Source organism: Thermobia domestica, chromosome 16 (genome assembly GCF_964235325.1).
Source record: "Thermobia domestica chromosome 16, izTheDome1.hap1.1, whole genome shotgun sequence".
Lineage (NCBI taxonomy): Eukaryota > Metazoa > Arthropoda > Insecta > Zygentoma > Lepismatidae > Thermobia > Thermobia domestica.
This window is the reverse complement of record NC_137469.1, coordinates 65,710,709-65,737,110: the sequence shown is the minus strand read 5'-3', so window position 1 is coordinate 65,737,110 and position 26,402 is coordinate 65,710,709. Positions and strand designations below refer to the sequence as shown.

At 35.4% G+C, this 26,402-nt stretch overlaps 1 protein-coding gene across 2 annotated transcripts in view; it reads left to right on the top strand.

Annotated features, from left to right (window-relative positions):
• Window positions 1-13,515: 13,515 nt before the first annotated feature.
• Window positions 13,516-26,402, top strand: part of muskelin (muskelin 1) — a 57,724-nt gene continuing 44,837 nt past the window's right edge. Inside the window, exons 1-2 of one of the 2 annotated variants that reach the window (XM_081742507.1) lie at window positions 13,516-13,913; window positions 19,761-19,830. In XM_081742507.1, coding sequence (XP_081598633.1) covers window positions 13,828-13,913; window positions 19,761-19,830 — 156 coding nt within the window. In that variant the 5' untranslated portion in view covers window positions 13,516-13,827. Of the gene's footprint in view, window positions 13,914-14,029; window positions 14,267-19,760; window positions 19,831-26,402 lie in introns of those variants that run through there. The other variant, XM_081742508.1, reaches the window with a different exon arrangement.

Here is a 26,402-nt window from a genome sequence, read left to right as displayed (position 1 = left end):
AAATACTAAATGGTTTTGAATCCGGCTCATATACGTGTACTACTCTTATTGATTTAAGTAAAGCTTTTGACACAGTTGTACACGATATCTTACTTACAAAATTACGATTCTATGGAATAAATGACATTGAACTATCTCTTCTTAAGAGTTTCCTCACTAACAGACGGCAGATAGTAAAGTTTAACAATAAGATATCTGATGAGTTAGAAGTTTTGACTGGTGTTCCTCAGGGCTCGGTACTAGGCCCATTTTTATTCTTAGTGTACATGAACGACCTACCAAGTTGTCTACCGTATAAAACAACAATCTATGCTGATGACACTACTTTTATTACAAATGACCATAGCATACTCAATGTAAACATTAAAAATAAAGAAATGTTAAAGGCTTCTTCTCTATGGTTCCAAACAAATAGCTTGGTATTAAACACGACAAAAACAGAAACTCATTTCTTTTACCTAAATAAACCACCGTGTATCTTGAATAACCAGAATTATGTGAAGTTGTTAGGCATATATTTAGATACAAAATTAAACTGGGCAGTTCACACTCAGGAACTATGCAAAAAACTCGCTCGTGTTCTTTACGTATTGCGGAAATTAAAAAGGTCTGTAAGTAAGGAAATGATGATTTCAGTATATTATGCTCTTTTTCACTCTCATTTGTTGTATGGTAATTTACTATGGGGAAACTCTGCAGGTGCAAAGGACGTGTTCAAATGGCAAAAGAAGGCATTACGTTGTATTAAAGGTGTACCTGATACTGAGTCCTGTAGGAATATTTTCAAAGAATACCGAATCATGACAGTTCCCTCAATAAATATTTATTATAGTTTAATTTATATCAAGGAAAACCAAACTAGTTATAATTTGCGATCTAACGTGCACGATTATAATACAAGGTACAAAGATAATTTAGAAACGCCGTCTGTCAGATTATGCAAGACGCAGCAAAATTTTAAATATAATGCAATAAAACTGTTCAACTTGTTACCTTTACATGTACGTAATTTGGAAAACAAGCAGTTTGTTAAACACATTAGTAATATATTAATAGAGTATTGTATATATAGTATTACGGAATTTGAGGAATGCATTTGTAATCAATAAAATGTAAATAGCTGGTAAAAATGTGAGGGTAAAGTTCCGTAGACGACATACTTCCTTAAAGGATTTAAACATGGTAGCAGTAATCAACTAAACCTGCAATTACCTAATCTACTACTACTATCGCTACTGTTACCATTGCTATTGCTTCTACGGATCTTCACCCAAATTTGAAAGATGTAATTCAATAGAAGGCTTAACCCTAATAATGGTAATAATGGGCTTTTTGTTTATTGATATGTGGTAGTGCCAACAATGTAAATATGAAGTATATTTATTCTATGAAGTATATATGTAGTAATACTTCTATGAAGTAATTATGAAGTCTATATGTAAATATGAAGTATGTAAATATGAAGTATGTAAATATGAAGAATGCAAATTGTGTTATAACTGTTAGCAATAGTTTCAATTAGTTATTAACTGTCAATTAGTAATAGCCATAGTTTCTTTTTTTGTTACATTTCAATAATTTTTACAATTTAAATACTATTCTGGACGAAGTCTATTGCAACTATGTTGTCTAATGACTAATAAAGTATTCTATTCTATTCTATTCTATTCTATTCCTGTTTCAACGTTGATCACCATTAAAGAACAATGCTAATAAATAGCGAGAACAGCTTTCTGGAATTGATTCAAGAGTCTTGATAACAGATTCTATCTCTAACTTTATCTCTTTACTAAAACCGCAAGTGGTAGAAAATCAAACATCACTTCCGGTATGAATATTGATCTCTACAGAGCAAATTATAAAGAGATAGTGAGAAATGGCTTTTTGATATCATTCAGCATGATAATATTAAATTTCATCTTGACCGCTATTCCTTTATTAACAAGAAGTGGTGAAAATCGATTATTTTCGGTTTCAATGATGATAATTTGTAACAGCCCTCTTATATCTCTTTCTTCTTCTGCGCAGTACTATATATGGGTCGCCATCTGGAGAGCAGCTCCAGAAACATTAACACAAACAGATAACGCTTTCCAGATTCGGAGTGGAAAAACATTCTACTCAAGGAGTCGATATTTATGGAGGACGGTAGTTTGACTAATTACTATAATCATGAAAATAAACAAGGTGTTAATTGGCATTTAAAATATTAATAGATCCAAAACTGAAAAATGAAACAGTGTAATAAATAATATACTATAACATACATAAATAAATTATCTGTACATAATCAAATAACATTTTATATTATTTTCTCTCATCCTCGAGTTCGACATTCCAGAGGTGATGATGTATCTCGGTCTTCAGATTAGTACTTTCCTTATTATATTTCCAAAGTAAGCAAGTCTGTTGTTATTACAGATAGCAGTGGATTGATGTCTTCCTGTTATTGCATTTTCATCCATATTTGTATTTGTAGCATTTGAATTCAACGGAATGTATTTATATTTAGATTATAAGAATGAATACTAGTACTTGGATATTATAATCAGTTATGATTCATTATGTTGGATGTTCGGTGAGTATACAGTTGCATATATCTTTATTTATATAACTTTATTTTATAACTTAATATTTCATTTTATATATATTTCATTCCCGTAGCATTACTTACAATTCGACATTAATCTTTCTTCTTATTATTATTATTACTCGTATTTTAAATTACCTTTGTATTTCATTATAATTATTCTTTATTATATTTATCAATGAAACCATACCTCAACCGTAGCATCAACAAATGGGAATATCCAATCTCAACCCTGATTTCAAATTAACATGTACCAGTGTTCATTTCTATAAACTTCAATATAATACATACATATTCCACTAATAGCTGATAAGTAAATCTGGACATGAATGAGCATCCAAAACTTTCAATAACTTTTTACTACCTATTTGTGAGCAATAACCAGGAATCACAGCCATGTTGATGTTCTATGAACAAACGTTAAACAGCATACATACAGATAATTCATCATATTCACTTGTAATTTTGACGTGGAGAAATCAAAATCAAAACATAATCTTAAAATCGGAAGGATGGGCAAGCATTTGAGAACCCAGAGTGAATTTATTTGATTAACCTTACATATTAATAACTCTCATGTTTAGGTCTTACACTTCAATACATTTTGTGTTATAAGTCGAATTATGCATTTTTTTTCTTCTTAAGAATTTTGCTTTCAGGCGTAGAAAATAAGGTGGTTGTTGCCAATAAATCGAATGTTTCTTTCGTGCAGATCTAGAATATGTCGGCAAGCAGTAATTTTGTAAAATACGTTCAGACTATGTAATTCAACTTTCAAACATAATAATAACAATAAATAACTATTAACAACAAATGAGCATCTAAGATATGTAATGACATCACCGAAGGTGGGGCGTTACAATTTGCCGGTGGTGGCGAAAATTTTATCGCAAGATAAAATTTTAAAACATTACTTGAGCACATTCACACACTACACAATTCTTTAGAACTTCTTAACAATATAGGGTCCCAACTACGGGCCTCTATTTTTTTGAACCATTTTAGAACTTTACCAACGTATTGTTTCACTGATGTGATAACATAAACAGTAAAATAACTTGAACAAGAATATAAGAATATTTTTCCAGCGATAACAATATATAAACTCGAACGTTATTTTAACAACAGAACACTGAATTTATTATTACTTTGTATCTCTAAGTATTTTTTTCTTTTTTTCCAATTTCGAATCGACTCAGTGATTTTCTTGCTCAATTTCTGATTCCTTGTTCTTGTGGTCAACATCATAAATTTTCTTCTTGTTTTCTTTCTGTGTCCTTTAGTTTTCTTTCTACCATACACATAGATTCCTAATGTCTTCACTTCTTGGAGACTCACTGTTGTTCCATGATCCCTTGTTTTTCGTCTCGTTCTTTTCCAACAGAGTTTAGATTTCTTCGTCCTACATTTATGTGGTCCTAGTCCTGTTGACTCTTTTCCATGGGGCAATGTCACAAAAAGTTTCTTTTTTCTTCTTTTCCAGAATATATATTGACTATAGAGAAGTCGATTTGCTAATATCGTTAGAACGTCTTTACAAAGGCTAACAATACTTTTCCTTACATCATCAGCTTCTGTTATGGAATTTACTTTGCAAGATTTCTCGTGATGGGGTTCAGATTCTACTTTCTCATTGATCATAGTGTGTTCGCAAAACTGATTGTTTATCAATTTCTTCTGATTTTCAGTCCATACTGATCTTCTCTTTTTCTTCTCTTCTAATACAAACTTTCTTAACTTGTTTTCAATCAGTTTATCAGCAGATGCTTCTTGGTTCACATTTCTAATCTTCTTGTGTACTTTCGTGTCTACCCTTTGTCTAGGAAAACATCGATGGCGTCCTTTTCGCTTCACACTACATATTCTACAGTATTCTTTTCTCATTTTGCAATATGATTTCAATTTTATGCATTTTGACTGGTTACACTTTTGAACACTCGCATTTGAATGATCTGGTTTTACTACTTTCGAGACATTCTCCTTTTCGCACTGATGCCCTATATCTTCCCTCTCTGTATCTGATCTCTTCACTTCTACACATCGATGAAGAATTGAAGTTTCGTCCAATAGTTTATTTTCTTCTGTTAATTTTTCTGCGACACCAACCATAGTTCTATTAAATTCGTCGATATCTGCTTCATTATCAAACAAGTCATCTTTTCGAATATGATTTTCTTTTGCCGATGTTTCGATTTCGGTTTCAGAATTGTCGAGGATTTCCATCGTCGTATCAATCTTAGTTTCGATGTTAATTCTCTTCCTTGCATTTACGTTCTCTTCGTCTGTGCAGTTGGTAAATTTACGGAATTCCTCTATCATTTCCTCTGTTGATCTTTTTATATCCACCCTCACTTGATGGAATTCCTTCAACAGTATTTCAAAGAAGTCTCTAAAATCTATTTCTTCGGATTGTTTGGTCTTGGCTTCTTCTGCTTGCTTTATCTGATCTTCTCCCAATACGGGATAATCAGATTTATCAAGAGCTTTCATGACTGTCGGAGCATTAGCCTGCTTCTCTTTTTCTGGGAATTCATTCCCTTCAAAACACACTTTGAAGACAGTACACTTTCCTGTATCAACACCGCATTTACACTTTTCCTTCTCTCTTTTCTTTTCACTCTCAGAGTGTCCAGTAATTTTCACACGTGCCATTATACCACTTATCATAAAACCCATTTAGGTTCTCAATTGCAATGAACTTCCGATGTATTCAAACAAATTTTCTTAGAATACTATCATTGTGACTAATAAATTTTAACTTTTCTCTTTCTAGCTCCTATCGATTCCTTGTATCAAATGTCTAAGCACTCAAGGTTGATACAATTCTTCTCATTTCAACAGTCAGTCAGTTTTCTATTCATAACTTATGTTCTAACCATACATCCTGGTTTCTGGGTTTCGCCATTTTGTAACAGCCCTCTTATATCTCTTTCTTCTTCTGCGCAGTACTATATATGGGTCGCCATCTGGAGAGCAGCTCCAGAAACATTAACACAAACAGATAACGCTTTCCAGATTCGGAGTGGAAAAACATTCTACTCAAGGAGTCGATATTTATGGAGGACGGTAGTTTGACTAATTACTATAATCATGAAAATAAACAAGGTGTTAATTGGCATTTAAAATATTAATAGATCCAAAACTGAAAAATGAAACAGTGTAATAAATAATATACTATAACATACATAAATAAATTATCTGTACATAATCAAATAACATTTTATATTATTTTCTCTCATCCTCGAGTTCGACATTCCAGAGGTGATGATGTATCTCGGTCTTCAGATTAGTACTTTCCTTATTATATTTCCAAAGTAAGCAAGTCTGTTGTTATTACAGATAGCAGTGGATTGATGTCTTCCTGTTATTGCATTTTCATCCATATTTGTATTTGTAGCATTTGAATTCAACGGAATGTATTTATATTTAGATTATAAGAATGAATACTAGTACTTGGATATTATAATCAGTTATGATTCATTATGTTGGATGTTCGGTGAGTATACAGTTGCATATATCTTTATTTATATAACTTTATTTTATAACTTAATATTTCATTTTATATATATTTCATTCCCGTAGCATTACTTACAATTCGACATTAATCTTTCTTCTTATTATTATTATTACTCGTATTTTAAATTACCTTTGTATTTCATTATAATTATTCTTTATTATATTTATCAATGAAACCATACCTCAACCGTAGCATCAACAAATGGGAATATCCAATCTCAACCCTGATTTCAAATTAACATGTACCAGTGTTCATTTCTATAAACTTCAATATAATACATACATATTCCACTAATAGCTGATAAGTAAATCTGGACATGAATGAGCATCCAAAACTTTCAATAACTTTTTACTACCTATTTGTGAGCAATAACCAGGAATCACAGCCATGTTGATGTTCTATGAACAAACGTTAAACAGCATACATACAGATAATTCATCATATTCACTTGTAATTTTGACGTGGAGAAATCAAAATCAAAACATAATCTTAAAATCGGAAGGATGGGCAAGCATTTGAGAACCCAGAGTGAATTTATTTGATTAACCTTACATATTAATAACTCTCATGTTTAGGTCTTACACTTCAATACATTTTGTGTTATAAGTCGAATTATGCATTTTTTTTCTTTTTCTTCTTAAGAATTTTGCTTTCAGGCGTAGAAAATAAGGTGGTTGTTGCCAATAAATCGAATGTTTCTTTCGTGCAGATCTAGAATATGTCGGCAAGCAGTAATTTTGTAAAATACGTTCAGACTATGTAATTCAACTTTCAAACATAATAATAACAATAAATAACTATTAACAACAAATGAGCATCTAAGATATGTAATGACATCACCGAAGGTGGGGCGTTACAATTTAATTAGTTGTTGGTTACATTTAATGGGGACATCAGTAGCAAGGCTATTTGTCTCGGCCACAAGCTCAAAGGCTGATACAAGCTGCACATTAAAAATTTTACTATAAAACTTAAAAATAGGTGTAAATCAAATATAAGATCTACAAATTAAGACAAATCAGAAACAATGATGTTAAGTAGAGCGCATTTGATATTCAATGATATCTCAAAAGTGTTCAATTAACTTAATATTGAGTTAGTTTTGGTGCACTTGCAGCAATTGATATTCAGCACTGTACTTCTGGAATCAATACAGCACAACGTTGGTCTTGTGACAAAGAACGTTGTCCTGCTGAAAGATGCATTGTCAGCTGGAAACAGCTGACATAAATAGTTGAGTTGAGTTGATTTTAGTTTAGCGTCCCTTTCAGCAGCGAGGCTATATGAGACGTGGACCTACTGATTAACGAGGAATCCGAATCACATGAGCTCCCGCCGGGAATCGAACCCGGGCCTCCCACGCCCTGACATAAATAGGTGTGCATGATCAGCACTGACCTGCCAATATATAGCAGCCGTCACAGTGCCCTTCGCACGAACTACCGAGCTCATGGTTGACCATGTGACGACTAGTGGAAACCAAATCGTAGTGGAACCAAATCATCGGCCTGTCGTCGTTCTATTGCCCGTATCGAGCAGCTTTCTTCTGAAAAACGACGGATTCTGACCCGGCCATTGATGTGAGGAAGGCAGTATCGTGATTTATTGGACAGAGTTGTTCAGAGTTGAGTTTAACGTCCCTTTCAGCAGCAAGGCTATATAAGACGTGGACCTACTGATTAACGTGGAATCCGAACCACTTGAGCTCCCGCCGGGAATCGAACCCGTGTCGCTAACCGCTTAGCCACGAAGGAGCTCCTGAAAATATCCGTGGCGTCCCCCCACTTTCTTAAAGAATTATAATGGGCAAAGATAGGCACGGGGGACGGCGTGATGTCATGCATCCCCGTACTTTTCCAGATCCACTTTTACGCTTGGGACAATGGAACATTGTGCCATTGCTCGGCGGTCCAGTGACGACAGACACGTGCCCATTCCAGTCCTAATTGTCGATGCAGTGTAGTTAACATTGTGCACATGTGGAATGTCGGTTGTGCAAACCCTATACAACAATGTACGATGAACAGTGTGTTCAGACATAGGTCTACTTGTGCTTTGTCCACTGCTAAAGTGTGCTTTAAATTGTGCTACAGGTTTGCACCATATCCTGTTGTACAAAGATGGAAATCTACAACATACGATATTGTGGTCATCTCGTGTTTTGTTGTTTGGTACTGGTTTCACCGTCCTTTTTTCACTTTTGGAAGAAGCTAATCACGGGAGCTCGCGAACACCCGACAAGTTGCGCTGTTTTCAAGATGCTCGTTCCCAGTCGTCTGACCATCATAATCTGATTCGTATCAAACTCTGATATATCACCATCCTTCCCATTCTATGTACAATTACTACACTAACTTATCAAGTGAGGTCCCTTCACCGTGAGCGGTTCTGTTGTGCTCCGGTCCTATTACAACTCAACGACTTCATTAAATAAGTAACGGGATGTCATAATTATTTGGCCGGTGAGCAGTGTTTCTTTCAGAAACCATGTTCCGGGGGCAAACTTAGTATTCCGGGGGAGCACTCCAGATACTATTCTATTTATTATTATATTACAGACGTATTATTTTAGTCTGCTCCGGGGGTCACTCTCAGAGCTCCGGGGGCGGTGCCCCTCAAAAAACCCATCTGGAAGAAACACTGTCATTGAGTGTAATTCTATTTTTTTTTTTTAAAGATTTCCATTTTCAATACTGATCATCACAGTGAAAAAAAGAAGCAGTTTTATATTAATTTAGTAACATAAGAAAATGAAAACGGAATCTTTGAGTTTTACATCCCAAGGTTATGCCATGTGAGCTAAAGGAGACGGTGATGATAAAAAATGAATGAAATGGTCACTAGCGTGCGCAGGACATTGGGAATGTGGGTGCCAGATCTAAAGTACCACCATATGGAATGTCGTTCTGCCCCCCCCTTCCCCTAAGAAAAGATAGCGTCATTGCACCCGACGCTGCGTCGGCGACGCGCGGCACACATGCAGACGGGAAATAATTTACACGTAATCTCTTCTCAGTTTGTAATAATTCTACATAAAAAAAGTTTGTCTAATGGTGGTGCCAAGGCACCCATGGCATGGCACCCATGGCATCCACGTTGCACACGCCTGTGGAAATGGTGAAATGAAGAAAGTGGTTGGAAATGGGAGAATCCGAGAAAACCCACGCTCACTGTGTTTGTCCACCACCGTGGATCGAACCAAGGACAGTAACACTGAAGTTTACTATTGCAACCGGAAGTAGTAGAAATATGCCTTCGGTTCCTATACTAATTCTAACAGATTGAAGACAGTAATAAGAAATACAAAGTTCTTAAATAGGGTTTCTTTCAGAAAATCATTCTGGGGGAGTATTTGGGTGACGAGGAGAATTATTCAGAGGCGTATTTACAGCGACGTATGGGGCTTGAGATACACCTCTACCAAAAACTATGAAAAACTTTTCCCTATTCGATATGTAATAAGAGGGCTGCTTGAAAAGTTTCTGCAAACTACAATACCCTACTTGCAGTGACGTTATTCTTCCGATATTATGAAATTTCGAAGAATAAACCCTTCTATGTTTAAATTATCTTTGATTACTGTTTATTTCACTCATTTCCTCACTACGTCTCATGTTTCCGTAGAGGAACAGGGAATAAATTGTATTCAATTTATTCAATTTATACAGTTTTTTTTTTTTTTAATTATGTGTCTCCTATTTTTCTCACTACCACAACCGACATCACAATTCACGACCGCCACCGCATGCATAAGCAGCGGCCGAAATCTGTCTTTAATATTGGGGAGGTGAGTAAAACCGTTCCCATAATTTTTTAAAAGACAATGTTCAAAATATTTATGATGTTGAAAAACAATTCTGTGGAGGATCACCAGGCACGTAGCCAGAATTTCGTAATAGAGGGGGGGATCCGAGACATGAAATACTGGGGTTATCCACACCAGAGTTCGATTATTCTAAACTATTTTACTGGTAACATATACTGGTTCGTTTAGTCAGGATTTCGTAATGGGGGGGGGGCAGTGTGATATGAAATATTGTGGTTATCACACAAGGGGCTTGACCACTATTTCACTAGCAACACATATTGGTTTGTTAGGAATAAAATGAGGACATGATAGTAAGTATTTTAGTAACAAACTATGAAGAAATGTCGAATAAAAGAATATTAAAAAGATTTAAAAAGATTTTACAATATCGAGGTTCCTTCTTCTGTTCATTCAAATATAACCATTTTCCTTTCATTATGACCACAACCAGTGGCGGCGGTTGGACGTTAGAAGTGGGGGGGCAAGACATGGTCTGAACAATTGTATATCAATGTTAGATTTGCTGATTGTTTCTAACACTGTTTCAGGAAAGGTTGTATAACTAATAGGATACTATATTTTTCACTTAAAATGTTGTATATCATATTTCTATTTTATTAAGTAAATTCATAAGAGCAATACAGATAGGTACTAGCCCTTTATACTCTTAAACAACGAAAGTGTAAGAAGAGATTTGAGTTCTTGCTCATCAACATCTTAAAATTATGTCTGGAAAATTGTGATCAGATTATTTAATAAATTTGTAAAATAAATAAATAGAAGGGATAATATTAATCATAATAGTAATGAATAATGACGCTTGTTTTGCACACGTTATATTGAAACTGGGAATTAATTAACAATTTATACTTTTAATTCCACACATGCCATTAAATGAATGTTTTTAGTCTTAGAAAATGAAATACAGTAAGTACTGCAAGCATATGCTATGACATTTTAAGAAATATGCAATTGCAATATTAATTGCTTTGAATTGCAATTAAAACGCAATTCCTGTAGCTTTCTTAACTCCATGGGAAGACAAATAACCAATATGTACTCACGCAACGGCAAATATCATATGGCACCATTTTTTTCTATGAAACAGTAATACATACAAAACTTTTACCATTGTGTCCACATTCTGGAAAATAAGTGCAAGTCAGGGAAAGGTCAGGGAAGTAAAAATGTATCAGGTGAAGTCAGGGAAATGGCAGATTGGTCAGGGAAAGTCAGGAGAAAATTGATTTAGGTTCATTGTTAATTATTGAATTTATGAAATATGGTTGATTCTTTATTGTTACTGGATTCAAAATGTGGTGTTCTCAATTATGATATTGAGGGAGTCAGTGTTCACTGATGTAGTCGTTGAAACTAATTTTCTGCGAAAAACACATCTAACTACATCCTGGCATATTTGCTCAAAAGGGTAGACGCTGTTCTAAAAGAATTGCATGATGCCAAGAGGATATCTGGACAAGTGGCTGAGAATGCTAAGAAATAGTATCTCCAGCTCACAGTGAAAGCTGAGACTGAAGAATTTAAGGAACACTCGAATGAATTCGTAGCCAATGATAGAGATGGTATTGGACTTGATGAGTTTTTTTTTTTTTTTTAAAGGAAAGTCTTAGGAAATGGTAAGTAAGTTATGAAATGTGTTTTGTCTTCTTTCACGGAAACGCATTTTTTGAAAGTCGTTTCACAATAAATAAAATTCTCATTGTTGACAACTTACAAGAAGAATCTCTGGTGGCTCAACGGAACATATATGATTCTGTGATGAGAATAGGTGGATCATCAGGATTAATAATTACAAGAGATATGATAAATTCAGTGAGAAGTTCAATGAGACAATATCAGGTGTATTTGGAAAAGAAAAGAGAAATAAATACTGGAGACGAGAAGAGGAGAGAGAAACGGAAGATTCAGCAACAACTAAAGTAGCTGGAGGAAGAAAAGAAAATCAACCTGCGAAGACAAGGACATTCAGATCAATGAGAAGAAAACTATGCGAGAAAATATGAAAACAAATTTCTAAATTTGTTGCATTTAACAACTGCACCAGCAAAAGTATGTGTTACATAATGTGTGTGTGTTCTTTGTTTTTAATAATCAGTAAAATCATGGATGAACTGTTTATTTCTATAGGCAATATTATAATGCTGTGTAATTGGTATTATAATGAGTATTTTTTTATCTTAAGTACTCTGTATACTGCACACTTTCTTTTGTAACTTTACATTTTGTGTAATATGTAGGCCTAATCAATAATGGCCTAATGCACATATTTGTAAATTTACATTCCTTTGGAAAGAAAATTGAAAAAGAAAGAAAGAGAAGTGGAATAGAACAAGGCCAACTATGGGGAATGTGGAGGCTGGGATTTCTTTCTTTTTTCTATATTTTTAAGTTATTCATGGGTCAGGGAAATCTGCAACTTTTGTCATGGAAAGTCAGGGAAAAGTCAGAGATCTTTTCTCCAAATTGTATGGACACCCTGTTTACATTTCCAAATGAAATTATATAAATTAGGGCCTTCAATAAAAGTGGGGGGGCAACTGCCCCCTCTTGCTCCCCTAATCGCCGCCCATGACCACAACTATTATTAAAAAAGTACGTATCCAATAATGTATTGTAAAATATTTTACAATACTTGCGCTCCTTTCTCTATTGAATCAAATATTAACGGAACTTTCATCTACATAACTTTTTGTTTTTAATATCTGTCAAATACTGTCTGTGCCAAATGACAAGTTAAAGGAGCAGTTGAAAACGGTTTCTGAAATAACATGTTTAATACTACAGAGAAGCGATGATGAAAAATTATTTTTATCTTTAGCTTTTTATTTTTAACGCTGACTTCCTATTTCTCGTTTCTTTTTGTTTTATCCTTCCTTATTTTTTTTATTTCTGGTCTCGAAGGGGGAGTTCGGACCCCCGGACCCACCCCTTGGCTACGTGCCTGGGATCAGGAGAGAAGAGTTTTCTTCAACATTCTGAGATGGGCAATCGGACACCAATCATGATATTTCTCCCCAAAAAAACACATTTCAAATAAGATTATTGGGGGGACACTCCCCCTCCAGTTCAAAGATTGGAGGATATATGTGCTCCACTTCCCCCCGGGATTTGCGCCAGTGTGCATGAGACCCATCGAGTTTTGACACTTTTGTAGGAGCATAATAAATTAGGGATTGATTCGCCTAACCGGAATGATGGGGGCCCTACGGGCACATTCTGTAATGGTTTGCGTCAACGCGACGCTAAACTTTCGTGGAAGACTGATACGAAATGACATTTAAGACGTTATTTAAAAAAAAAAACAGTTTCATTGGTGAATAAGAAAGTTTCATATATATAAGATTTTTATAATGATAATCACTGTACAATCTGATTGTAACCCATAATTATTTTAGCTTTATAGCAAATCCTTTCCGTCGAAATCCTGTTAACACTAGGGGGCCATTCCGTACTATGTTCGCGAAATCCTGCGTATAGAAAAAAAGTAACGCAAAAAGTCATTATGTAAAGTTGATTGACGCAAACTAAAACGCAAACTTTGCGTTACGTTGCTGTAAATCATTATGGAGTTTGTTCCTATGTGTTTACAAATTAGTTTATCAATTCATTTCATCATACTAAACAAGAACTTCGGACTCATCAAGTCATCAGTATGATTATCTTCACTCACTTATCGGTGATCTTATTTATAATTATTCCTATCTACATGTTTTCTAAATATCTTTCTGATGTTTTCCTTGTGCATACTTTCTTTGAGTAAAAATATACATACATAAAATTGAAACGTTTACTAAAATTTTCATACGTAATATTTGTTGAAATAATTGCTGTGATTTGAGCTTTTTTAGAATTTTGTTTCTCCGAGTAGAAATTTAACGAAAAGCTCAAAACATGGCGGCTTTTCGACGGGAGCCTCCGAAGAAACTTACCTATTATGTGCATAAATGTTCCAGTTATTCTTCTACATACATTCCAGAGTAAGTATACTGATGTCATTTAATCCATAGAGATGGCTAAGATATTTAAATTTTGTGTTGACAACTAATTATGTGTAGTACAAAGTTCTGCAGTCTGATTCCGGAGTAGAATGATGTTAAGTAGAGCGATGATTTTTCAGATAAATACTCTAAAAAATCAAAGAAATGTGTGCCACCTTTGATCACAATGGAAACTTTATTCATTACAATGTATAAACGAAAGTGAACCTAATTGTATGTGGTATATAACTTTCAGAAGATGAAACCGGTTCAGAAGTGTAACAACGTTGTTTACATTTCCTTAGAGAAGAAGCATACTTCAAACTAAATATAAGAAAATGAGAGCTTCGTAGGTCAGAATTACTGAAGTGCTTATAGTATACTGCCTAAAACACATTTCTGTTTTGTGTAGATTTAAACTGTAGTATTTGATAGAATTTATGTCTGTATATTACTCTCCTTGCACTTCTAACTGTTCCAGAAACGGTTATGTTTGCTTTGGGTACATAATTGACTTTTAAAATGAGTACTGTTACTTACTAATCGAAGGAAGTTTTAAGAAAAGTAGATAAATATATAGTGTAAGCATATCAAACATTTTTTTTTTTTTTTTGGAATACAGTGAAACCTGTCTATGTTGGCCACCAACGGTTCCATTGAAAAGTGGCCAACTTACAGAAAATAAGTGTGATTGGTGTATTTTTAAGATAGGATTTCTAGTATTACTTGATTGTAAAATTTTAATAAGCAATGGCAGCATAGCTACTTTTAAATAGTGTATATAGAGTAATAACAATGTACAGTGCTAGAAAAAAGTACTACAGTATGTTTAATATATGTACCTTTATCATCCTGAAAACTAGTCTGGTACACTTAGTTATTCGGATTGAAAGCGCAATAACACAAACAATCATATAATTGAAACATATTCACGCATTTCATTGAAATTGATATTGTAGCATACGGAGTTGTTTAGATTGAAAACAGAAGCCGCAGTGGTTCAGTGGTAGAACGTTCACTTTTGGTGCACGGGGTCTCTGGTTCGATCCCAGCCCGCGTCAAGTGAACTTTGTGGTGGACAGATACAGTGTGCGTCTGTTTCCTCGGGGTTGTTCCGTTTCCTCCCACTTTCTTTATTCCACCATTTTACTCATTTCTCTTTATCACCGTCTCCTTTAGAATACCCGACATACACGTGGGACGTAAAGATTTCATTTCAGATTGAAAACAAGAAAAGCAAAATTATAAATTGAACAATTTATGTGCAGTTTACATGTCTTTTTTTCGACAGTGACAAATATTTTCTGTAGATACCTTTCGAAAAAAATAGCAAATCAGTTACTATACAAATTCATTTATCGTGGTTCATTCTAAACGTACTTCTTTTATTCCTTTTAGCACATATACACGTTCTAATTTTGTAGTTAACTGCTTCTTGTAACTGAGCTACAAGTGTTTCCTCGGAGCAAAATATGATTTAAGAAAATCTTATGGGAAATCATATCTCCAAACCACCGCTACCTTTCAACAAGCCGTCAGGTGCCAATACTTGACAATTGACATGGTTAGCTTTAACCTTGAGAATTTTTCGAAATTACTAAAGCTCCCTACTGATGAAAGGAGCTGATATAGCTAATGCTTTGTTCCAAAACAGACAGAGTAAACAAATACGTAAACCATTTCCTGAATGCCTGTGCGTGTTTTTCCTTATTCACATCTTCCTTCACCAACCCTTTATGAGGGTAGTATTCTGGCCATTGACCTCCAAGAACAAATCGTGCGAATCTATGCTTCTTTGTGTCTAGCCACAAATACAGAACATCTGCCTCTCATATGGAAATAAGAAAGAGTTAAGAAAAATAACAAAACGGTATTTTGCGTAGCCAAGATACGCAGGTAAATTTATCATTGTCATCATAGGGCAAACATTGCTTCAATGTGGCCAACTTCCAAGATAGACAGGTGGCCAACTTACAGAGTAATAAGTAACGAATGTCTTGTGGGAAAATGCAGGTTCAACACGAACCAGGCCAAGATAAGCACGTGGCCACTTAGAGAGGTGGCCAAGTTCACAGGTTTTACTGTAATTTAGATATTAAATTTTCTCTTAAAAAAATCATCTGTAGAAATACTTTAAGTGCAAATTGGAGTCTAGTTCGTTAGTTGGTATTGTGAGGCAGTTCGTTATGAAAGTTTTGGCGCACCACTAGAAATAATCATTGAAAAAGTGTAATTCTTTCATTAATTTACTTCTTATTGTCTTCTAAAAGATTTGCACTGGGCGACATGAAAATATCTCACTTGATACAGGTAAAATTTAAGGGGGCTACCAGAGATAATCGTTGAAAACTTACATTTTTTTTTTCGATTTGCGTGTAAATACGATTTCCGGATGTATGGCATAAGATCTACAGTGCAAAAGTACAAACCAACCTGTGCTACGTGGCCACTAAAAAGCACAAATGCTATTTATTGAGTCAGGGTAGGGACAAAGCTGGTGGGCCCGCGCGGGTGTGTCCGAAGAAAACAGGCACGTCAATGATGGTGGATATGCGCGTATGCGAGGACTGAAAAAGAAGTGGATTTTGGCAAATATGCTAGTTTCAATAGCACTTGTCATGGCTTTACACTAGTATCGTTCCTCTTGTAAACATAAAATACAGCTTCTGCACTGTGCAGAAATACACCGCAGGCGGAAAGTAACATCTAATAGAGTTATATGCACTCACTTATTTTATCCACCGTAAAGTATTTGTAATGATTTTACACTTGTAAACCTGAAATACAGGTGTATTACTTTGTATAAAATTTTGTCGCCTGCAGAAATATGTTCCTTATGAATATATCTTTTGATACAAAGTATTCAATTTCACGTGTAAATCTTCCAAAATGTGATGCTCCAAAACTACACCAGCACAGTCATATATAAAAGGTTAACTTTACAAACCGTCTCTAGCTGGTATATTCATTGAGAACGAGAAATTATACACTATTAATTTTATGAAAATGGATCAAAACTTTCATAATATTAAGCTAACCCGTTCCAACCCCTGCCCTACTTACCCTATCTTACTGTACTCTGTGTTTAGTATTAGGGGGTGCAAAAGAGTGGCAAAGAGAGAGGATGATTTACAGGAGAAATGAGTTGATAGTGGTGTTCATGTAGTCAAGAAAGTATCGTACACAATTTTTTGAAGGCAGGAGGGGACCTATACAAACCGTAATGGTAAGTGAAAGTGATTGCACATTTTATGTCGAGAACAGAAGGTAACGAACCCCTGCGGGGCTTCTAACCCGTTCCTGCTGCTATTACTACTACTACTTCTTCTTATACTATGGATCGTAATTTAACGTATGAAACTGTAAAACAACCGAATCTTAATAGAATATCGCAAAAAAGTAGGTAAAACGTTGCCCCCCAAAGTTAAACAATACCGTTCATAAAATTTCAAACGTTTTTCTGAATAGTGTAACAGTGATGCTTCAGTTATATTTCTGAGAGAAAATCTCCCTAAATATATTCTCTCTCGCATATATTATTCTTACCCTCACCAGAACCATACCGCCAGGTAAAGAGGTAGAGGAGATTTTTCTTCTTTAAAGCACCTTTCTCTATGTTATCTGATTTTTTTATGCTAGAAGAAGAAGAAATTTGATTTGTGTATAAAATTATCCCAAAATTAAAAGTAGAAAGGATCGAAATAAGTACAAAAATAATTTATTTCCAAGTAGTGCAATGTAAGAGGTTATAACACGCCAATGACGTGATCCGTCCTACTTTCATTTTCATGATCATCTTCTAAAAATGATTAAGGTACAACTTTTTTAATATTCAAATAACCAGCTGCAACTCATGCACATTACGAATGTAACAACACATACGCCAAAAAATAACTCAAAATATCATAATATTCATCTCGGGTGAATACAAAAGAAGTATTACATGCTAACCGTATTCCCAGACCGAGTAGCTCTCAAAACCATCACACAGGGAACCCGTCATACACATCGTAGAACAACATTACCAACTTACTATCAACCAAGACAAACATAGCGTACTGGTTTACTTTTGGCGCGCAAAACGAGAAAGAATTGTTGAGAAATTACAATTCTTTCACTGATCTTCTTCGTATTGTCCCCTAAAAGGTTTCCGCTGAGCGACACTTGGTACAGATAAAATTCAAAGGGGCCACCAAGTAACTGTTGAAAATTTACAATTCTGGTATGATTTTCGTATGAATACGGCTCCCGATGTGTGGCATAAAAACTACGGTGCAAAGAGTAAACATACCGTGCTAAGTTGCCACTTAAAAGCACGAATGCTGTCTAACCGAATCAGTTCAGGACGAAACTGGTGTGCCCTCGCGATAGTGTGGTGGTGCATCCGAAGGGAGCAGGCTTGTCAGGGATGGTGAGTATGCTCGTAAGCGAGGGTAGTGACAAGAAGTATTTTTGCAATGATACGAGTTTCAATAGCACTTGTAATGGTTTGATACTGCTAACGCTCCAGTTGTAAACATGAAATATAGCTATATTACGTTGTATTTAATTCTGTCGCCTGCAAAAATTTATTTATTATATAATTTTTAATGCAAAGTATTGAATTTTACCTGTAAATCTTCCAAAATTTGGTGCGCTAAAACTATAGCACCGAATATAGTATTTTGAAATACATATTGAGATCAAAACATCCTCTGTAGACTGACGGACATAATGAAAGTAAATGAATAAATACAAAACTAACCTTTGTATTGAATTTCTTTTAACAAGATCAAGTTGAAAAAAGGCAAACTAGTAAAAATATAAACCTCAAATTTTAACTTACGTAATTCAGTGCGTATTATGCATATCTAACCTATAAATATATGAATGAAGATTTGATGGTAATTTAATACGCTCTTAATTAAATGAATTAAAATTTGAGGTTTATATATGATTACAAAAAGAAGGTTTGATCTGGCTATATTGTTCGCACAGCGAATTCAATTCATTTTCTGTTGAATGAGTATGACGAGGTTCTGATTACGAATCTATCGGATACAAAACCTAATACAATATTAAAAATCTTACTATTAAATTAAGTTTGTGCACCAACATTAGAGCTACATACATATATTGTTATGTAGTAAATTAATAAGAGTAATCTAGAACTATTGGGAAAAAAGGTAGATCATCGCAAGTGTCGATAAAATTTTAAGCAATATTCATACATGATAACTATTGAGAAAAACTTAAACAATGTGAAAAGCATGTTATAAAAGAAGGACTTAAGCCATTGTATGCACCTAAGGATAAGTGGCCGAGGTCTCATTCAAAATATTGGAATATTGAATAACGAGGAGTATTACTAAGTGAGTAATATGAGGTATTTCAATATATTCCATACACTCGATAAGTAATTAAAAAATAAAAGATTTTTCTTTTTCGATAGATTATTTTATCCCTTATGTTAGTTTTCAAGTTTGTGTTTCACTGATAAGATTATTTTTTATTATTTCTGTTATCATATTCTAACGTTTACGGGTTAATCTGCGTTACAATATGTTATCTTAGCTCAATTTTACTGTATATAGTACTGTATCGTATCTTTTTAGTAATGAATTGATTTTGTGGGAATTAGTTTCTCAAATTAACATAGATGAACGAATTTCTTGACACGGTTTCAGATATGTTAACACAAAGAAATTCGATTTTCGAAAATATTTTAAGGAAGTCCCTTGCTAATTATAGTTTTGAATGATATTACTTCTAAAAAGTAAAAGTTGAAGGATGTTTCTTAACTCTACAGTATGTACACAAATACTGATATTTTCACATAAATCACATGTAATTATTATTTATTTTCAGGCACATAAAATTTGACAAACCAAATGACCAATGTTCAAGGTGGTCGTCAGATACAAATAATCCGCCTCAGGTGAGTAGTAAATCAGGCTTTTATTATTTTCTACTATTTAATCATATCCAAAAGAACTACCCTGCACTTTTTTCTTTCAATAACCCTCTCCATTTATGAAGACAGGACAGGATTGAAGTATGTGTTTGCTACAAAAAAATATATTAAAGCGTTAACCTTTCCTCAAGCTATTCACGGAATAGTGGAGGCTTGAAAAATAAATAAGAAATGTAGAAAATTGACGATCACTTTTAACATCCTCCTTACAATACCAGGACAAGGATTCCCTACCAGTGCATTTTTTTCTGAGCTGGAAATTTATAAATTGTGACCTGGAAAAGTAAGGGAATTCGTGCTCGCTAAATAAGCGATATGCCTTATAATTTCTCCTTCAGGATAAGTCACACAGTTTCATGACTAAGCGCAAGTGGAGATACCTCCCTCCCTGACAATAGAGAGAGAGAGAGAGAGATAGCAGTGGCGGCCGGTGGATTGTAGTTTCGGGTGTTGCAGTACGAACGATAAGAGACAGCAGATATAAAGTTGACTCATTGACTAATCAGCATAACTTTAGATGCAAATGATATGTGATATGTTAAATTAAATAAAATTCTGTTTTTAAAAGATAAAAATGCAGAACATTTTATCCGATTAATCACCTTAATTAATTAGTAAGTTCATTATCCTCTCTTTGATTGGAGCAAATCTGTCTAATACATGCTGGTTGAACTCTGGTATTCTTATTGTCAGGTCTTTTTCTATGGAAAACATAACCAATGGCGATAACCTTTCTTGGGACATTCAATTCCTTGAAAGTGTCAATTCTTTCTCACGTGGAAAAAAACTTTTCGTCTTTTGCTGACGCCATAGGTGTAGTTAATATTAATTTCAGAAGCTTTGTAGATTCACTAAATATTTTTTCTAGATTATTGCGAACGATTCATTCTAGCAAACTCAGTCCCTGACAGTGATCCGTATTCCTCTTCAGCGTTGACTGAAGAGAGTTCGTAGCAGAGATTAGTGTTATAAAAAAATGTACATTGAACGCACTTTATTCACAGTTTATCCAGGAAAATTTAAAATATATTGAGGAAATGTATCTGGTGCAAACAACCCTACTGCCATAAGATATTCTGTAAATTTAAACTTTTTTTTTTTCTTTCTTCTTCTCGAACACTCCTGAATTGCCCTTTGCTTGTTTTGTCTAAGCCTTAATTGCAAATTTTTCCTCAGTTGAAAGCTAGTCAATGTTTTTTGTAAGTTATTTACAGAAGTCATGGTATACAATTCATTTAGAATTTGTAGGTTATTTACAGAATTAAAGCACACACAAAAAATTAAACCTAATAATTAAAAACCAAAACAGCTGATACAAAAGAGGTACTGGTATATGAATTCCGAATGTCACATATTCAAACATCAACACACACACATGTGCGTAAAAGAAAAAAACTACATTCCAAATCATCCGTCTTGGTTGTTACGCAATGCACGATGAACACAATATACTTCCACATGAGGCGAAACAATGTTTATCAATGTCATGCGTTCTGGAAAGCAACCTTGAAACCCTCCAGATATAGGAAAAACATCTTAGCTGGGAGGGTCCAAAGTATTTGAGGAAGAACCAATACGTCTACGTAATAACGAACCTATCTTATACTGTACCCGAAAAGATAAGTGTTAGGCCTAAACAAACTCTACCTTAGACAGCCTGGATAAACTCTACCTTTCATCAAAACATTGTTTTATTACTTTATCCGGCTTAACCTATACATTTATACCGAATTGCTCCTTTTAAATCACAAACCATAATCTTCACGAAAACTTACTCAATTCTTAAATTAGCAACTGCCAACTTTACATAAACACACACTATGAAAATCTACCTCAATTATCCAATTATACAAACAATCTACCTCGCAACGCTCTTCAGTTTCTTTTTCAGTATATGCACTAACTTTTAACACTTTCTGCCCATATGCTCCCAACAATAAGTAATTCTTAATTACTGTCACCTATATGTTTAGAGAGAATTATAGAACGATTATTTCTATAAGAAAAGAAAGAGTACATGATGAGGCGTAAAATAAAATATTTAGCCTACATCAATCGTTTCTCTGTTAAACAAGTATAGTTCGTTAAGAAAGTCTACAATTATTAGTAAAGTTACGAAACTTTTGGGAGGTCCGGACCCGGTGGACCCCCCTCGTGGATACGCCCCTGAGCATTACTAACTAGTCCCAAATTCAATGTGGCATTCCCCATCATACAGTTTTATGTGGAAATTATCAAGAGTATAAAATATACTTATTTTATAAAAGAAATATGTTTGTACTAAAATACTATCCACAGAAGGGGGGGGGGGGAGCGATTCTACATATTGACTTATTAATATTTGATTCACCAATTACTCTAGAAGAAGTCTTCATTATCAATATAAGCTAAGAATTAACTTGTAAATGCTGGTCTACTTTCATTTGTTTTCTTCTCTACTAGATATTTTCTTTCTTATTTTGTAATTCTGCTATCACTTTTTTTAATTATCATTATATTGGTTTGCTTCAGTATGGTCCCGTAATTTAAAAATATGAATGCATAAAAACAAATTCCATTTGTTAATTGCTAGTGAAAGAAAATTCAGAAATCTTATTTAGCGCGAAAAATCTCGTTCACTGGAAACCGTGCTGTGTTGCAAAAGCACTGCAACGACCAGTCCCTTTAACTTCTGAGATAGGGGAAAGGAGACTTAACATTTGCTCCAATTGCCGCGCTGAAGGAATCTGATCGTTGTATGCTCGCTGCAACACAATATAAATTAGAGAGTCTGTGACGGATTATTTTTCGCTTTTTAAAACGGATTAACGGAACGGACAGTTACAGAAGTAAAAAAAATATGTTATTTTAAAGTGTGTATATGCGAGTATTAAAAAGTATTTTTTTCTGTTCTTTACTACTATTGATAATAATATTTTTTCTTGAAAACTTTGGTCGTTGCGCAACGCTGCAACACTAACATTAGCCGCCACTAATAGATAGATAGATAGATAGATAGATATAATATACAGATGGTGATCAGAAAAATGGAAACACCTGAACGAAATTGCAACTTACCAGATTAATATGGTGTCGGGCCACCTTTCGCCTTCAGAACAGCCTTGATGTGACGTGAGATGGAGGCATATAGGTCGTGAATGGTAGCAAGTGGAATTTTACACCATTCCTTGTGCAGGGCATCGGCCAGTTCTGTGAGAGAGGATGGAGGTGGAAATCGTCGCCGGAGTCGTTTTTCCAAGACGGACCACAGATGTTCAATTATGTTGAGATCTGGCGATTGGGCGGGACAGGGGAGGTGTTGAACTTCATCCCGATGTTCCTCAAACCACGCTGCAACAACGCCAGCTGTGTGAATGTGTGCATTATCATCCTGGAAGATGGCGTCATTGTCCGGGAACAACATCCGGACCATAGGATGCAAGTGGTCTCCTAAAATTGCGACATAATCGTTGGCAGTGATTCGTCCGCTAAGTGTAACCACGGGACCCAATAAAAAACGATATGGCGGCCCACAGCATCACCGAGCCGCCGCCATGTTTCACAGTTGGGCTGAGACACTGCAGATCATAAGCTTCTTTGGGCGTTCTCCACACATAAACACGACCGTGGTTGGGAATAGGGTGAAGGATGACTCATCCGACCATATCACGCGTTTCCAGTCCTCAACGGTCCAAGTTGCATGGTCGCGGCACTATTTGCGGCGTGCGAAAGCGTTTTGGTCCCTGATGAGCGGTTTGGCCCGTGCAACACGACGCCGTAAGTTCATGTCATGTAATTCGCGGCGGACTGTGATTGTCGAAACAGGGTGGGGGAGGTGCTGATTGATTTCCTCCACCACTTGCTCCGCAGTGGCACGACGGTTCTGCGTGACAATGTGCGTTAATACCCGGTGTGACCTGTCACTCATGATTTTCTTCCGTCCACTGTTCCGCTTCCCCGATGTGGTTTTCCCGTGTGTTGTGTAGGCCGTCATCACCTTCGACACTGTCCCATGCGACACACCTAACACAGTAGCCACTGCCGTCACACTCACTCCACATAACCGCGCACCAACAATTTGCCCTCTTTGAAAATCTGAGATGTCTCCCATTTTACACTACCTCCGTCTGCTTCAGCCACTGGACCTGCTGTTCCACTGCGCCTGACGTAGTATGGAGATTGACCTAACACACCACCACCAGCGGTCCGGCGTTGCGGGCGCCACGACACCACTGCCAACCCATACATCTGACGACTTGCAAACTACAGGTGTTTCCATTTTTCTGATCACCATCTGTATATATATATATATATATATATATATATATATAAAAGAGAACGTACAAAATCCTTTGTCCGCTCATCACGCTAATACGGCTGAACCAATTTCTTTCATTTTTGGGGGGTTATTAGGATTTGGACCCTAGATGGTTTTTATCATATCACTTTAATTTTTAATTACCAGTGTCTTGAGATAATTGACCATTCAAGTGTCCATAACGTACAAATCCTTTGTTATTAGTTCATCATAGGTAAAAATAAACGTATTTATATGCAACCCGCATGACCGTGTCACTCGGCGGGTTAACATAAATGACAGGCGATATACAGCGGAAAATAGCTTGAATCTTCTGTTTAAAATTTTTTAATTGATTTGCTTATTTTTACAGACACTTTTACAATATGCCAGCACCGGGATGACCGCAGCGAAGCGGGGCGGGTTAACATAAATGACAGGCGATATAATGTTAAGATTTACTGCAATCTTCTATGGTTTTTATCATATCACTTGAAAGCGATGTAGATGGTCGTAGTAACTTTCGGTTCAGAATGTCAATATAATATGCCGCATCAACTCGTTTATTCCAGATTTTAATTCATCCTACTCCATTTGAAGTAAAGCGTCCTCACAACGTGACATTTTCATCAAATTTCCTTCCTTTGTAAACGTACTTTTGCTTCACATTTTCTCCTTTTCTCATCCAGAATTTCATTCCAATGTCATTTCCAATAATCATAAGCTTCTTCTCATTCAAGAAAATGACGTCCACCACTGTTCATTACTCCGTGCGCCGTGTTTACTCACGAACTCTCTTCTAGCGTTTACATGTTTATCAGTTAAAAGTGGGAGTTTTCTTATATAACCCTTTCCCATTAAATCGTCTGATAATAGTCATCTGGCTTATGTTATAACCTGCATTAAAATAAATAACCGCTGCATTTCATGCCCCTGGAGGGTTTGTCTGATACAGCCAAGCGAAAAACCTCTCGATCTAGTCTCGTAGCTGTTTTCATTTTCTGCCACATCGTTCTCATTCAGAAGACATACCATGCTCTCCTCCCTTGTGTATTATTCTACCAAAGATAGTATGATGTATACCTAGAATTTTGGCGATTCTTCTATTTGAGTAGCACTCACTTTGCAGTGTCAGAATTATTCTTTGTTTACAAATGCTTGTGTTACACACTTTTCTCATATTTCGAGTTTCTAGAGAATAATGAGATTCATTAACGTCTTATAATGTACGTGAAGAACTTCGGGTTACAACGTAAACAAAAGAAATATTCAATAATATATAATTACCATTAAAATTTGCACTTTACACCGCTCCAGAAAAGAAAGAAAAAAAAATCAAGCATTTCAAGCCTCAACCACACTCATATAGAGTACAGAGACACCAAACGGAGAATATCTGAATTACTGTAACGCAAAATACTGCTTTGATTTTCCCCAAACTTAAAGGTAATTGGAAACTCCAAGTAGATACCAGTATGTTCCGGAATGGCTTATTTAAATAGTAAATATAATAAAACCATTGCGGTTGCTCTGAGTGGTGCTATTTTTTTTAGACTGACTATATACAGGGCGCAAAATTTCCGGTCGCTAGGTCTCCACTGGCGACTGGAAATTTAGGGCTGGCGACCAGTATTCAGGAGGAACGGTTTCTGCCTAAACTCACGGAGCTGCGCAGTTTGTTTCGCATAAAAATAATTGTCACTGAGTGAGAGAAAACATGGAATGTGAAGTCTTCACAGCGGACATCGAAAGTGAAGTCTTCACAACGTTGTAATTCGTTCCTCCTTTCCCACCCTCAATCGAAATAGTTTGCTTCTTAGCGCGTCAACACGAGAGATGTAATTTCTTTCTCTGTCAAACCAAAAGGCCGTGGAAAGAGGAAGAGATATCTCATAATTAGTATGTGAGAGATACTGGCGACCGTCATTTTTGGATTGGCGAATGCGTCTGGCTTTGAAATTTTGCGCCCTATATATATAGAGGAAATTTTGCGCCCTATATATAGAGGACTGCCCTGTACTCAATACTTGCAAAAATAATTTATTTTGTTTATATGGAATAGTGTTTTTCAACGATTCCCTGTGTAATAATTATTTCATCTTAACACAATGTGGTGTATATGTTTATTGACTTTTTCTCACACAGTCCCAAATGTTTCAAGTCGGTCAAAAATGAGCAGTCCCTTTTGGAAACCCTTTAAATAACAGGTAAATTTAGTCTTAAAATGTTAATCAAACGAGAATTTTGGGTTTCCAAACAG